At 47.1% G+C, this 16047-nt stretch overlaps 1 protein-coding gene across 2 annotated transcripts in view; it reads right to left on the reverse strand.

The window, feature by feature from the left end:
* Nucleotides 1-16047, reverse strand: part of ACSS2 (acyl-CoA synthetase short chain family member 2) — a 31765-nt gene that overhangs the window by 13271 nt on the left and 2447 nt on the right. For both annotated transcript variants that reach the window (XM_085557961.1, XM_085557962.1), the window contains exons 3-4: nt 666-757; nt 70-173 (exon numbers count right to left, since the gene is read on the reverse strand). In XM_085557961.1, coding sequence (XP_085414087.1) covers nt 70-173; nt 666-757 — 196 coding nt within the window. The remainder of the gene's footprint in view (nt 1-69; nt 174-665; nt 758-16047) is intronic.

The raw sequence follows: 16047 nt of genomic DNA on the forward strand, positions 1-16047 counted from the left end.
TCTCCCAAAACCAAGAGCGGCTCTCCTCAGAGCTCAGCACCAAGAGCACCACAAAGAGCTTGTCCCTACCACAACAGAGTGCAGAGCTCCAATCCTGGCACAGGCGAGCATGGCTACAACAAGCTCCAGGATCATTGGCAGGTAGATGGAAACCCGGTCTCCTTTCTGCACCCCTAGGGAGGGAAAGTCAACATGGCATTTGTCAAAATGAACACGTTAAATGGCAAAAGCACAGGACATAGAAATAAATCAGTTCCTTTAATTCTACATTTATATGCACACAATACAGCTTCAGCTGGAGTTGGAGCTGAAGCAGCCTTGGGTTTTGCCTTTCAAGCACTATGGCTCTTGACAGATGATGACTAACAATCCATGTTCTCATCTGCCTCCCTGAAGGAAGCAGGAAAGTAACCAGAGCCCACAGAGCTTGTTGGAAAACCCCAGAGCATGAAGTTTTGAGCACTGATTTCTTCCTTGTACAGCTGATATGACCAGCACTGATCAGTTTTCACAGAACAGAGCCAGGAATGAATCTGTGCATTGCAGAACAAATTGATGAGAATTACTCAACAGACTGGCAATCACACAAGCAGTGACCCCAATCTCCAAACCCTTGGCCAAATGCCTCCCCAGTATCCAGTGCTCCTGTTGCCCCAGCTGTGTACCTTGGCTGCGGAGGACGTTGGCAAACTGGCAAACTTTGTGCAGCAGCTCATGGTAGGTGATCTTCGTGGAATCCCCAGGTTCATTCCCTTCCCTGGAAAAGCAATATAATCTTTGTCACTGTGCAGCAGTCCAAGGTAAGAGTGACATTGAAAACTGCTCTGGCCAACAAATATGTCCTCACCTGCCCTTCCGAGCATAGAGTAACCAAACTCCAGAAATACAATTCTGGATTAAAGTTCTGTAATAGTAGGAAAATTAAGTCCAACGTCCCCAGCCCTGTGTAGATCACTACTGAAAGTAACTGAATGTGTGAAATGGAAATACCAGCACTTTCAGAGAGGCAAGAAGAATCCAAAGCTCAACAAAGAACCAAAGCTAAGAGTGCACAGGCTCAGGAGCACTCTGGGATTTATGGCATGGCTCCCTCTCTCCTGGGTGCTCACTGTGCCTGCAGATATCTCAGCATGAAACACAGCCCATCATGCAGCAACACCCAGCCCCCAAATACCTGACATCTGATGGGCTGCGATGGGATGCCTGTCTTGTTTTCCAAGGTCATATATAAATACACTCACGTATGTTTGTTCACTGTCATTCCTGCTCTGCCTTATTCTCCCTGTGCTCCTCTGTGAACCAACTCCAGGCTCCTGCAGCCCAGACTCTGATGGGAAGGAGAGCCAAGGGACAGGAATGTCACATCCCCAGGGAAATGACTTGCTACTGAAGTAAATTTTAATGTGACTCAACACTTCAGCCATGTAAATCGGGTGGCACTCCCAAAGTATCAGAAGATTCATAAAGCATTTGACATGACTTCACAGTGGAGAAACAGCAGTCTTCTACACTTTGGAAGGACACAGAGTCTCTCCAAGGCAGCCAGCACAGAACCTCTTGATCCATAGATGAATAGGGGTATCACATCACTCTCAGCTGCCAGTGCTTCTGGAAAAGTGTCCCCTTAGTGTGTGCAGCCAAATGAAAAGTGCCACTGGTGCTGGGGAGAGGCCAGGAAGCACGTCCATGCCACGTGCTCCCTCAGGATTGCAGCCAGGCTCTGCCTAGCTCTGAAACAGAAACTTCACCTATTCAACATGTCAAACAGAGCACTCCAAAACTAAATATGGAATTCTAGCAAAAACCAACCACTTCCCCCAGCAACACAAACAGCAGGAAGGCTTCTAGGATGCAGAAATGCATAAAGCAAATTTCTCATGTAATGCTATAAATCATGCCGTTCTGTGCCAGCACAACAGTGACCACATGCTCCAATGGCAGACATGGTCCTAGCAGAGAAACCACAGGAGCTGGGAGAGCCTCACTGATACAAGCTCTGCTCCTGCCCCATGTAGAACCGGGGTTCCAAAACTGGTGGATACACCTGGATCATCATTTGTGGATTGCTGCTTACACACTTGCCTTATCTCTCTTGATACCCAGTTACACTCCTGGCTTCCACAGTGCTCTGCAGCAACTGGGACCATAGATACCTGCACTGACACAGGACAGGGAATCTTCCCACCACTGGCTGCTGGAAGGGTGATTCCCTGCTTGATATTTTATGCAAGTTTGGCCCCTTCAAAGTGCAAAGGGGAGAGACACAATACAAAGCTAAAGCAAAGTGTGGGAACATGAACCAGTGTCCAAGGCAGGCGGCTCAGCCTTGACATCCCAGCATTTTCCTCTCCTTTTCCCATCACAGCCAGAAGCATCACTTTGAGCAAAATGACATGTGAAACTATTAGTCAAGGTCCCTTAAAGCAGGACTCTCAGCTAGGAAAGGGAAACCAGGAAATCAGTTTCCTTTTTCATCCTGTTACTTGAGGTCAAAGATGCAAGAGCTGATTCCAGTGCTGGGCTGAGCAGCTGTAACTGATCTGGCTCACAGGAACAGCATCTGCTTCTGCTGTGTCTGGCTGCACACTGACTGCTTCCCTCACCATGCAGGTTTTTCTTTGTGCACCTACATCAAGGCTGGTGCTGTGCAAACCTGCTTGTGTCCAGATGTACAGGATGACTGTGTGTGCAGCTCTCCCCTCAGCCACGAGCCTTGCTATGGAATAGCTCTTAAAAGACAATTAGAATGCTTCCAAATGCAAGCTGGAGCATCCCAGCCCACTAATCCCTCACCTGAAGATCACTGGGATCTGCTGGGTACCACAGGCAGGCCAGCCCCCAGCTCAACAAACAGGGCAGGAAGGATGTCCCTTTGTCCATGCTCTGTCCCAGCAAAGGATCTTATTACAGCTTTTACTAAGAGAGGAACACATTAGGAGGAAAGACCAGCACAGGCTGCCCAGGGCCCTGGGTGCTATTTGGGGGCTGAGCAGCCAAGGGGAGAGGCAGGCAGGTCAGCCAAGCTGTGGGTTCTCAGGGGAGCAGCCCTGCACACGGTGCCCATGAGGGACACGGAGCTGCCCTGAGCCACCCAGCACGAGGCAGCGTTCGGGCATTCCTGCCCTCCCTGCACAAGGGAGCCACATCTCAAACACGCCAGGTCCTCCTCCTTGGCAGGATTTCGGAGGGACACTCCGGCCAAGGAATGTACCCAGGCTCGTCCTGAAGGCCGGCACTAAGGCCTCTTGCATAAGGCACTGCAGGAAAAGCAGAGTCAAAGAGAAGTTAAAACTTCTGCAAGGATTTTCAGGGGGTTTTCAAAGTCCTTACAATCCACTTGCGTGACTTCAAAACAGCTCCCCTACCATCAGCAGGCCAAACCTTAGGCTTCAGATTTTAAAAAAACCTTTTGTTTAATGGGAAACAAATAATGTACTTGTTTCTACAAGGCAAGATGCCTCCTTTCAGTGCATCTCCAGCCAAGGCCTCGAGCAGTCTCCCAAGAGCAGGCAATTGCTTTACGTCTCCCTGCCTCTGAAAATAGTCTGGAGTGCCCACAGCTGTACTCAGCAGGCTACAGCAGCAGTCAGACTGCAAGGGCCTCTGCTCTGGCACAAAAGCCCAGTGAATGATGGATTTTAGACAGGGCATTTAAAGGAATGCCCACTTGCATGCTATTGAGCACTCTCTGCATGAAAACAGAGCCTATAAACTCATGGCATCCAAGTTCTGCCAGCAGCATCTTCCCAATGGTGCCCTTCTGACATAAGCAAGAGCTGTCAGACCCGAGCGTCTCACATGGGCTCCTGTGTCCAAATTCAATTGAAAAAGAAATAAAACTTCAAAAATAAACCTAACTCTTCTGAAAACAGTGCTGCAGAACTCATCTCTGCAGTTCTAACCCCACTAAATCCAAGACTCCCCAAATACATATTTTATTAAGATCTATTGGTGAAAATAGTTGGCAGCACCACTGCTGCAATTGTTCGTATGCAGTCTGTGCTCTAACAGCAAGGTTCCTCCTGAAAGAAAAATCCAATTCTCAGCTCCCCAAACATCCCAGATACATCATTAAACAAAATACATGGTGAAGCATAGTGAGTATGCCATTTTTTTTAATCTTCAAACCAAGTCCTACATTTAGCAACTGTGATCCAAAATTTTACAGCGTCATCTGGCTCATGGCAGAAATGCATTTCAGACTTTTAGCACTTGAGAAGCCTGTGTTTTACATACTGCATGTTGTGTGAATGCTCAGCTTGAGGAAGAAAATTCTGGCCATATGGAATATATAAGGAAGAAATTCTTCCCTGTGAGGGTGGGCAGGCCTTGGCACAGGGTGCCCAGAGCATCTGTGGCTGCCCCTGGATCCCTGGAAGTGTCCAAGGCCAGGCTGGACAGGGTTTAGAGCACCCTGGGATAGTGGAAGGTGACTCTGCCCATGGCACAGAGTAGAACTAGGTGACCTCTAAGGTGCCTTCCAACCCAACCCAGTCTGATTCTAAGATCTCCACTGAACCACTGGCTGACTCGGTAAATGCAAATTCTTCAACTAAACACATAGATGCACAACTGGAAGCCCTCTGAGGCAGATCTTCTCCTGGAAATTGTGATTTGTTGAAGAAGTTAGGTTTCCTGCAAAGAGGTGAGTTTTGTACCTGCCTGCAGCCAATGCTTGCCAGACACCTCTGGCATCAGGGACCACCACCACTGCAGTGTGCAGGATGGCAGTGCCCAGCCCTGCTCAAAACAGATCCCTGTCAACATATGAAAGGCAGCCTAGTTCTGCAGAGCTCCTACCCTCCTGCTCCCTTCTGCCAGCAGTTAAACCAAGGAGCTCCCCACTTCAGAGCAGACTCTGTGACGCACACAAATCCCCATGGCACAGACCCTGCCAGTGTCTGAGCAGGAAACAATTCATGGAGAAGTCACACGGACAGGGGAGGAAGAACACACCAGGTGGGAAAGCTGAACACTTGTCACCTCTGTGGCACTGCCACACTTACAGGGGGCTCACAGAGTGCCTGCTTCAGCTGGGAGTTTGACCTTGGAGGTGCAGAGCCACAGAGCTGTTTCACCTGATGCCCTGGTAGCAAATCAAGGTTAAGCTTCCCTGTTAGAGCCACCATGCAGGTGAGCAAGTGATTTACTGCTGTACATACACAGTGTAGTAGGGAAGGTGGCTTGTAGGAGCAGGCAAGCATTTCTGCAGAGTCCCATTAGCTCAAGCACTGACCCTGTGGAGCAGTCAGGGATGGGGAGCAGCAGCGTGGGAGAGGGATGCTGTTCCCTGATACTCTGCTGGATATTTGCACCAAAGCAAATTAAGAAATTACTGTGCTCTGCCAAGCACCACAGCTGACTACAGGACTTTCCAAAGCATGGTCTGCTTCACCCATCCATCACCTAACCGAGTGAGCTGAGCCCATCTCAGCTGTAGGGTGACAAACACACAGGAGGCACAGGAACTCAATGGCCATGGGGACACACACTTCCCAGAGCAAACAGACCCAAAGAGACCAAGCAAAGCTGACCTGCAAATGAATCACCAACAGTTTGGTTCTTCTGTTTCACCACATTTCTAAAGAAAAGTTATTTGCATTAATTGTTTGAGTAACAGATGACTGACTCTCTAGGCAAAGCTGTCCTGGCATTGGCACAGAGCAGCAGGAAGCACGGGTTGCATCAGTGGCAATTACACTTTTCAAAGGAATTCAAGATGATAATTGTGGTTTACAAGGGCTACAACCACGGAGAAGGTGATGTACAGGAGAAGAGGAAATGAACCAAGCGAGTGAAGTGTTAGAAGTTTTCAAGATCTGCCAGACCATCTGCAGATCTGTACAGTCAGAAACAGAGAATCACAGACCAAACCAAGCTAAGAACAAAGCCAAAGCCTCTCTGATCCCTGGAAATGCTCCCACTGAGGACCAAAGGGGCTGCAGATAATATAAGTTTCTCCTCTAAGCTCCTGTGAACATATCACTCACTCTCCCTTTTTGAAAACAGTGGCTTTAAACTGAAAGAGAATAGGTTTAGATTCTATATTGGTAAGAAATTCTTCCCTGTGAGGGTGCTGAGGCCCTGGCACAGGGTGCCCAGAGAAGCTGGGGTGCCCATCCCTGGGAGTGTCCAAGGCCAGGCTGGACAGGGTTTAGAGCACCCTGGGATAGTGGAAGGTGTCCCTGCCCATGGCAGGGGGGTGGAACAAGATAACCTTTAAGGTCTCTTCCAACCCCAACCATTCTGTAAGTAAAAGCAGTAACCCAAAGTTACCAAGCACAGGCAGGAGGCACCTGAAAGGTAAATTTTCAGAGCACAGCAAACCATCTCAAAGCTACCAGGTCTCATTTTCTGACTGACAGAGATGTGATGGCAGCCCACAGAGCATTTTTTCTTAATACAGGGCAAAGGTTCTGCATATTACCAACTGGAAAGCACCCTAAAGAAAACACTGATTCCCAGTTTGGAAAAGGCGTTGTAAGAGGGAAAGAAGCCTTAATCAGGTGATGCCATGTCACAGGAACAATTTGCACAGTGGGGAACCAGAGAGGCTCAATCATGTCAAAGGTCTTTTCCAATGTAGTTAACTGTGTGATTCTGTGACTCCAGTAGAGCAGAGATGGGGAATGTGGGAATGTCCACCCTAAAACATCTCTGCTTCATCTAAACTAAAACATGCTCAGAGCCCAAAATCCCTTCTAAACACGGAACCAAATGCAGCATGAGAGATCTCCAGCTCCTGCTTCACCAGCAGCCTGTCCCCAGAGCAGGGTACAAGGTAAAGGAAGGAATTTTCCTGCTGTGGTGACAGCTCTTCACGTGCAAGGTCACCAGCGGCGGCCAGGAGGGCTCTTGGGCTCCCTGATCCATTCCACATCCAGAATTAGAGCAGCCAAAATGCCAGGCAGGGCTGGGCCAGCCAGGCTCCTGCCATGTGGGGAATGTGCTCACGTGTGAGCCGCGTGGGCAGCGAGAGCCCCCGGCGTGCTCGGCCACCGTGGTGTCAGCTGCTCACACACTCCTGCCACGACCTGGCCTCGGCTGTTCTTAGGCCAGCCCCAAAAACTGCTGCCTGAAAAGGCTCTGCCCGGACATATCTTGGTTTCTCAGGAACAACAGCAGCCATAACTGAAAAAAAAAAATAGGATTTCTACCTACGCCACAGCCTTGCTTATGCCATTTAAGAGAGGAATGGCACTTTGGCACTTAAGACAGCCTTTTAAATGTGTTTGAGAAAATAGATTACATTGAAACATGAAGTTTGGGGAGAGCAGCTGTGCAAGATAATCAGAAAAAGACAACCTTTCATCAGAAAAAAATTCTGGTATTTGCATGGATTGTTCAATATGGAAATGCTCTTAACTGCACAAACAGATGGGTCTGCAGCAGGTCTGCAATAAACCTCCATGAGAACATTTCATAATAATGGGGCAGATTGCCCAGCCCTGCCCATGCTTAATGTCACCATCTCCCATTGCAGAAATGTAGAATTCCCAAAGGAGTTCTGGGAAGCCTGAGGTTTCTTGAGCAGCAGGTTTACCAGAAAGCTCAACCCCACCATCACCATGCTTAAATCCTCTTGCATCACAACACAGATCAAGAAAGAAGAAGTTGCATAATGAGAGAGCTCAGCTTGGGAGGGGCTGGTGAAAAGGTTTTCCCAGTGTGTTCAGAAATATTTGGCAGCACTGAGAGAACATTGTTGAGAAAACCTGGGAACAGAAAGCCCAGGGAAAAGAAAAATCTTACCATCACTTCCTAAATCCACACAGTTGACTCTGACAACTGCATTAAAACCATTCATCCGTTTTTCCCTCCAGCATCCTCCACACACTTAGGTAGGGCCTAACAGAGCTGTGCTCTCAAATCCATCTCTGAGCCAAACCATCCCAACTTTAAAGTTGACAATGTATCTAGCATGAACGGGCTCCTATTGCTGTTAAAGAACCCAAATCAGCTGTGTCAAAGCAGGAGCCCTGTGCTCTGCAAGGAATAATGTTTGTGCTCAGCCCCAGGTCCATCCCCTCCAGCCCTACTGACTCCAAAACAGGCACTATCTGTTTCACAGAACAGCCAAAATGGAGCTTATTTCTACAGGGATATTGGGTCAGCATTTGTTCTTTGATCAAGGAATCAATCCTCTACTCACCTTTAAAAACAGCCATATGGACATGCATCCTACAAAGCAAACACCTCACACCCTGCATAGTTATTACTATCCCATAGGAAAACCACATCCATCTTTCTGTCCTTCCTTCTCATTAAATACATTCCCAGCTGCTCTTTGTATCTGCAGCCTTTCAGAAGCTGAACAAACACCAGATGCATCTAAAGAAATATTTATCTTGTGCAGCCCAACCACTGTTCATTCTGCCATACCCTGAGTGATCCTACACCACAGAGCCCAGCTGGAGATGAACACTGCTCCAAAACCACTCTTTATTTATCAACTTGCCAAAATTCCCTCCAGTTATCCCACTCACACCAGGCCATGTCCCAAAATCTACTTCAAGCCCCTTCCTTTAGGCAGTGGGATGCTCAGACATCTCTAAAGGAATCAACACCTCCCAGTGCTGGTGGTTCATCAGCCAACATGGGCAAGTGAACTCCGTGCCATGGATTTGTACACTCTGAGCTCACACCTGAGAGCCAGAACACCCCAGGGGAACAGTTCTGGGGAAGACAGGATTGGCATAGCCAGGAAATCCCTCTTCAAGGGAAATGTACTCTCACCCTGACTCATTTGACGAGATAAGTCATTTTACAAGTCATACGGACCACATGTAAATACCCTGGTGACGGTGTCAGCAGCCACTCTGTGCTGATAGGCTCAGCAAGGAGAATTTGCTCTCGGTGGCTTCATGATTTTCCTACTTGCTTGATACTGAGTAACCTCCAAGTCAAGACGAGAAGCGTTAACTCTTACTTTCTGAAGTACTTTAAAACACAAGAGAACAAACAGTGGAAAAAAACAGCTTTTTGCCTATTTTATTTAGGGGAGAAGTTTTTTAAAGCAAATTTTAATTCCTTTTTAACAAACAAAATAATCCTATAGGGTGGCAACAGAGGTCACGTATCGCCAGCCAGGAGCTATATACAAGTCACGAATGGGACGGGGCTGCTGAGGAACGCATCTCGAGCTGTTTATTTTTTAGCATCAGTCTCATTACATGGTTATGACAATGGGAAGATGCCAGCAGCTCACATCCAGGCAACAGACCAAGAACTTAATGTTACAACTTACTTTATAAACTTTTTGACCAGTCACACAAAGCAAAAGCATATTGACAGTAGTTCTATCCAATCACTACTTCAAATACAACACTTGCTTGTAAGCCTCAAGATACAATGCACAGAGCTCCATTATTAAGCTTAGACCTTCCTAATATCTCACCAGAGATACTTTTCTGCAGTTTAGGAAGTTATTCTACCCAAGCACTAATACACTGACCATTGTTCTATTTGTCCGTTCTTTCTACTTCTTGTATAATTTTTCTGCTGACAAATCTTATAGCTACTGCTTATCTCTAATCACCATCCTGCTGTCTCTGAGACCTGCCATTTGCAACGTGCCCAAAACCCTCTGATTTTAAGGAATCCCAGAGTCATGTGCAAGACTCACCCAGAATGTCATGGAGTTTGGCTGCCCTCAACCAGCACTTACCATCAGCCAAACCCACTGAATGCTGCGAGAATGTGTGAGTTTGGCATGAGAGGAAACATTTTTGATGCTTACCATCAGTTGGGTTTCCAAAGGAGCATGGACTACTTTTACCAGTCCAGTGGGAGTAGGGCTTATATTCAGTACAAAACAGCTGATTGCTTGTTTAAACAATTTACAGTTGGGCTGTTGAACAGACCCTGGATGAAGCTTCTGTAAGTAAAATAATCAACAAGCTGCCTGCTCCTGGGAAATATCCCATTTTAGGAAATAGATGCATCTCTGGTGGGAACATTCTGCCAAATTTTGAAGAGCTTCTAGAAACACAGAAAGCCAGGCAAGGCAATTTCAATGGAGGCTCAAACAATATCCATGAAGGGCACAGTAGGAAATTAAGCTTTTAATCAGATTTTTGGTGGACATTTCAATTTCATGCATCATAAACCTCCAGAGGTGGAGGCCAGGTGTCAACTGCTGGAATGTCACCTAAGGAGCATCTCTTAGAAGATGGTCAGTGGCAAAAGGAATGAAAAACATGTTTCACTATCACTGAATGAATCCTAAAATTAGTAGCCTGGGTTGGAAGAGACCTTAAAGACAATCTGGTTCCATGGGCATGGACACCTTCCACTAGACCAGCTTGCTACAAGCTCCATCCAGCCTGATCTTGACCACTCCCAGGAATGGGACAGCCACAGTTTCTCTGGGCACTATCAGGTAGCCAGGTGTGACAAAGCAAACAGGAAGGCCCTCAACTTCCTTGAGGGATTCCCCTGAAGAAGGGAGGTGACATCTATGAAAATGTATTCATGGCAAACTGCCAGGGCTCATCATTTCTTACAGCACCTCATTTCAACATTTCCAAGTGATGTGCAGAAACGCAAACAGAGAACTGAAACCCTGCTCCAAAAGGGGGGAGGTGAGAGCTCTTGTGAAACCACTGGCCACTGACACTTCAGCCCAGGAGCTCTGGGCACAGAGAGTCCACCAGGCACAGCAAGTGCAGCAACCCACCAGAAAAATGCCACACTTTGAATGAGCACCCACTCACACTTCTTTTGGCAAAGCCTGAGCATTTTGTCCCCTACTTGGAGCAAGTCTCACCCATGTGTAGCTAGAGTCCGTGTCCACTGCTGCTCCATTCACACCAGGGTGCCAAGGGAGAACACACAAGCCATTCACACAGCTAAAATAATCAGGTTTTCTAGTCCAATGAGCAGACTGAAGGCTCTGATCTTCCGTGTCCTGGATCCATACAGAAGTTAACCATCCTCTCTGTCCACAAACTCCATTTATCCACCGGAAGTTTCAAATCTCCAGCCAATATTTGCAATGTGCCATCACTGCACAACCACAGGACCCTTCCCTAAAGCAACCAAGTATTTTTAAAACATATCCAGTTGCCTGTAATAGCTGCCAGCAGAACAAGACAAAAGTTTCATGAGAAAACCCAGTGCCATTATCTGCACACACCCACCCCTCATACTGCCCCAGGTAGTTATTTTAATAACCACACCCCCAGAATCATGCAGAAAGGCAGCATTGCATAGGGTATAAACCAACATTTTCAGGTAGGCCTCTAGATTCAGCATGAGTTATTAAATCCCTCATGCTGAATCCAGAGAGCAGTCAGGGCAATGAGGAGTATGAGGAAAAAGTACCAAATAAGAACAGAAAAGCCCTCACTTGTGCCATTTACACAGCAGCATTGCACTTGTGCTCACAGCAGCTCAGCCAAGAGCCTCTCAGACTAAACTAAGGTACCATGTTGGGTCAGAACCATGGCTGATATTTGGCCTCCAGGAGCAATAGCAGCAGGAGATGCTTCTTCTGGAGCATGTGAGCCTGTCCACCACCAGCAATTCTGTTTCAACACTGCCCTTGCAGTCCTGCTGCTGACCCTGAAGAGTGTCCCCTGAAAGTGAGGAAGTAAAGGGCAAGGCTAAACTAGCTCCATAAAAACACTGCTCTTCCAGGCCCACTTGAATTACTTTCTTGAACAACCTTTTGTGAGACACCTCCCGAAGGTGGTCTGAAAATCTGTGTTCAGTGCCACCGGCCTCGCGCTCCGGCCGTCTGCCAGCAGCTCCACCACCTCTGCCAGTGACCCTGTTCCACTGCACCCCCAGGGATACAAGTCAGATTTACTGGTTCCCAGGACCCTCTCCATTGCCCTCTCTGAGCAAAGGAGGACTGGCAATCTCCCAGCCCTTGGCACTGCAGCCTTTTGTAAATACCACCAGTATACCCTGGCCAGCAGCTCTGCAATTCCACATTCAAGTTCCTGCCCCTATCTGGGGCACATGCCATCTAATCCTGGGTACTTACAGACATCCCACTTGTTTATCTGGTCCAATACTTCCTGGATAATCCCTTGTATTTATATGGATGGATGTTGTATCCCTGCCAGTAGCAGCTACCAATGGTTTCTGAGCAAAAGGCTGGAAACAAACAGGTCCAACAAAACTCAAATGAAAGCTGCTCCCCTGATTCAAGGCAGCTGAGCTGCTCTCCCAGGCAGGACAGGTTAAATAATCTCTGTCCTCAACTGCTCTGCCACAGAACAACCACCCAAGTGCTACTTGAGTGCCTTCTCTCTTAACAGATTTGACTTAACAGAGAAGAAAAATCCCACTCTGTCTCCAGGAGCAGGATTATGTGTTATTTGAGCTCAGTGAAAACTACTTCCAGAGAAAATCTTCAATAATGTGGAATGCCTTCCTATGGAGGGATGCTTCTAAATGGGCAAAACCACAGGAGACCACAGGCACTGGATAATCAGGTGGTCACCAACCTTTAATAGCTGTCCCTTTCCTTCCTTGTACTGCAGAGCAGAACAGCACGAGGCTGAGAGCACTTGCCAGCTCCCTGCTCCTGCCCTGCCTGACATCCTGGGATGGAAGAGGCTCTGCAAAGCAGGAATGGGGCTTGAGATCTCCAAAGCATCAAACTAATCACCCTTCCCAGCATCTCCCTGCAAACCAGTGAGTGTACCTGACAGGGATGAGTCAAGTTCTGCTTTCAAGTCAGTTCTTGGAATGGAAAAACAACTTCCAGTGACTCTGAGCATGCCAAGTGCCTGAGCACCACAGTGCTCAATCTGCTGACTCACAGCATCCAGGAAAGCACACCCCATACATGCCTGAAGCAGGTAGTTTGCTGTTCTCAGATATTTATTTCATCCCTCTGGCACAACCGCTCACCTGGGAACTACCTTGGAGATTTCACCAGTAATAAACAGAACAGAGGATGCAGCACATGAGTACAACAGAAACACTTGGCACACAAGAACTCAAGATATGACAGGAGAAAATGGGTCTCAGCACACACACAGAGCTCTTGGTAACAAGTTTTAGACCATTACTCCTTTGTTTCCCTGCCCCTCAGGCCAAACTGACAACCTCAAACCCCTAAGCAGGCATCACCAAGCTGCCCTGGAGCAGCATCCTCTTTGTATCTCATCTGCAACCTACAGTAGAGAATTCAGAGCAGTTACATGAAATCAGTTAATTTTAAACCCATCATGACCTTGTTCCAAACAGCCCACAGCCAAAGTTAGAGAGTCCATCCACCTATGGAGAAAAGTCAGGGAGCTACACCTGGGGAGAAGCTATGAGTCTCTCCTGTCCCAGCCTGTACTTAATTTATAAGTGTCCAAACACAGTGGTTGCTTGCACTACCACACAGTGCTAACCACACTGCTTGGTGAGTGCCCAGAACTGTGAGAGGAAAACTTTGAAAGAAGGCAGGAAAGCACATGACTTGGACATGCCTGAGGTACTACACTACTCCCCATACTCTCTGCTTCTATCAATACTCCCCCCACTCCTGCACTACCCACGCAGCTCAGTCATCCCCACAATGCAGGGATATTCCCTTTTGGAGGATGAGAAATGCTGTCTGAAACTCCCAGTTTTGTCAGCCTCTCCCACACTGGCAGATTTCAAAGCCCACCAGAAAAGAGCTACACTTTCTGTGATGAGATCTACAACTAGCATTGCCCTTGAAGAAGGTACAATATTTATAGCTTCATAAAATACTAATACATTCAATGTAATTGATTACCTATTTTAGGTGCACATAATGTGCCTGATTTCCAGAAGCAGAGCATTGTACTGTTCAGCAGTGCTTCCAAAATAATTGATATCTGCCAAAACCAGCAATCTATCCCTCTGCATACGCAACAGGGAGATGACATGGATTCCTGGGGAGGCACCTCAGAAAGGGCTCAGAGGGGCCACCCCTTTTCCCATGGAGATTCTCCCTTTTCCCACGGAGAATCCCCATCAGGAAAGGAGCTGTGCTGAGCCTGGGTAGTGCTGTGGGCATGAACCAAACCACGCAAACACCTGCAAATGTGCATCAGTAAAAGGAACCTTCCCAGGGGTGAATTTTATTCTTTAAACAAACTATGATTTAGGACTGTGCTCTCATCACCAGAAGAGCCTTGAAAGAGGCTGCATCACTCGAGGGATAACAAGTCATCCAGGAAGTTACCAAAGAATTGAATGGTGAGTTTGACACAGGATGATTCAAAATCCTGAAGCCAGTGGGAGCAGGAAAGCCAACTGCATCATGCAGAAGCTGGCTCAGATTAAGCCCTTGGAAAGGCTGGATGTTAACAGCCAGCATCTTCTGCCCCAGCATCTGTGCATATGACAGATGTCTGAGGCTGGTTTGTATATTTTCTTTATTTTTTTAAACATGCTCTCATAGTTGTTTGCTTTCTGCTTATATAGTTTTATTGGAAGAAACCTCAAGGCTACAAGGTCCTAAATCCATGGTTACATTTTAAAGTCAAATCATATAAAGAAACCCAAACCAAACAAACCACACCTCCTAATTTTGTATTTGCATGTCCTGTTTGTTGTAGGTCTATAGAAGAGGAACCATAGGCACTTATTACACTTATTACTTTGTTAAACAAAGTTCCAATGAGCTCTGGCAGCCTTTACTATCTTTATTGCTCCTTTCTAGATGAGTAATGCCATATACCAATATAAAAAAAGCAGAAGATGAATACATTCTCCCAGAGATGGCAGAAGCCAGGAGCACTGGCCAAGCCCCATCTCCTTGGCCAGAGGGACTCTAAAAACAAAGCTCTACCTCCTGTCCCTGGTCCCACCAGGCACTACCAGCACTGCAGCTGGGGTAACTGGTTTGAGAAACAGAGGCACAGGTTACACACATAGAACAGGCCTCATCCAAATACTTTCACACCCCAGGGTCTAATTAGAGAGTTTTGCAATAGGTGGTGGTTTTTTTTAATTCCCTCATGGTCATATTTTTACCTCCAGAGGCTGCCCAGGCTGAAGTTTCTATGAGATAATTAACAGACACTTCAGCACAGAACTAAGGGCTGTCCAAGTGACTTAGGCACATCTACAGCAGGGTGAAGGAATACTGTGCTCCTGCCCTAATTAACCACCCCTCATGAAGTCCTCAGCACTGCTGCAAGTCTCCTTAATGTCCCAGTAGCTGGTCCAGTCCAGTCCTCTGCAAAGCCCACGCAAGTCACTACAGGTACCCACCTGCACAGCAACCACTGCTACTGACCTCAGCCTTTTCACACCATTATGAAAGATATTCCACTTTTAAGGGCAGCACTTCATCAGAAGCATTTCCTGGAGCTTCTGTTCCTTTTTTAGGCCACATCGGCAATACCAAGCAGAGAAACAGGAATCAGAAGCAGAGAAAGCAGAAATATTTGTAACGTGCGCAAGCAGCCCGAGATGTCCTAGTGAAGCAGGCAACAAGAAAAAATCCATGTTTTCCACCAACTCTGGATGGCCATTTGGAACTACACAGTCCTAACAGTGCCATGAGGACGGCACCACGACAGCAAACACCACCTATGTACAAGTTCTGCAGCATTAGGCAATCCCATGTACTGCTCTTTGTGCTGAAAATGCAATTCCATGTGGCTTGGGATTAGGCCCTCTGAGCAGAGCCAATCTGGGCAGTCCTGGACTGCTGGTGGTGCAGGAACCTTTAGTGCAGCTTGGCCCTAACAAACCCAGATGAGCTGCTCACTCTTTCCCAAGCAAGACTGGAGACAGCCACAGCCAGCAGTTCTGAGTTTTGTAAGGACACATTGCATCTTAGGGATGCTCACCAATGTCTCCAAACATTATTCAACTTTTCCCTAATCTTCTCTCTGAAAGCAAAGACCATGGTCCTGTATCTTTTCAGAGCTCTCAGAGCTGGGCATTCAACCAAACCTTGGTATAAGTTCAGCACCTTTCCTATCTAGCAGGCTACAGACTTTCTTAGATGCAATTTGGTGGCTCGGGTGTTTAAAAAAAAAAAAAAACTCTTCACCTTTCAGAGGCTTTAATTTCTTTTTCAACCTTTCATACAGTGAGATAAGTCTCAAGTGTTTT

The sequence above is a fragment of the Lonchura striata genome, chromosome 20, assembly GCF_050655825.1.
Source record: "Lonchura striata isolate lonStrDom1 chromosome 20, ASM5065582v1, whole genome shotgun sequence".
Lineage (NCBI taxonomy): Eukaryota > Metazoa > Chordata > Aves > Passeriformes > Estrildidae > Lonchura > Lonchura striata.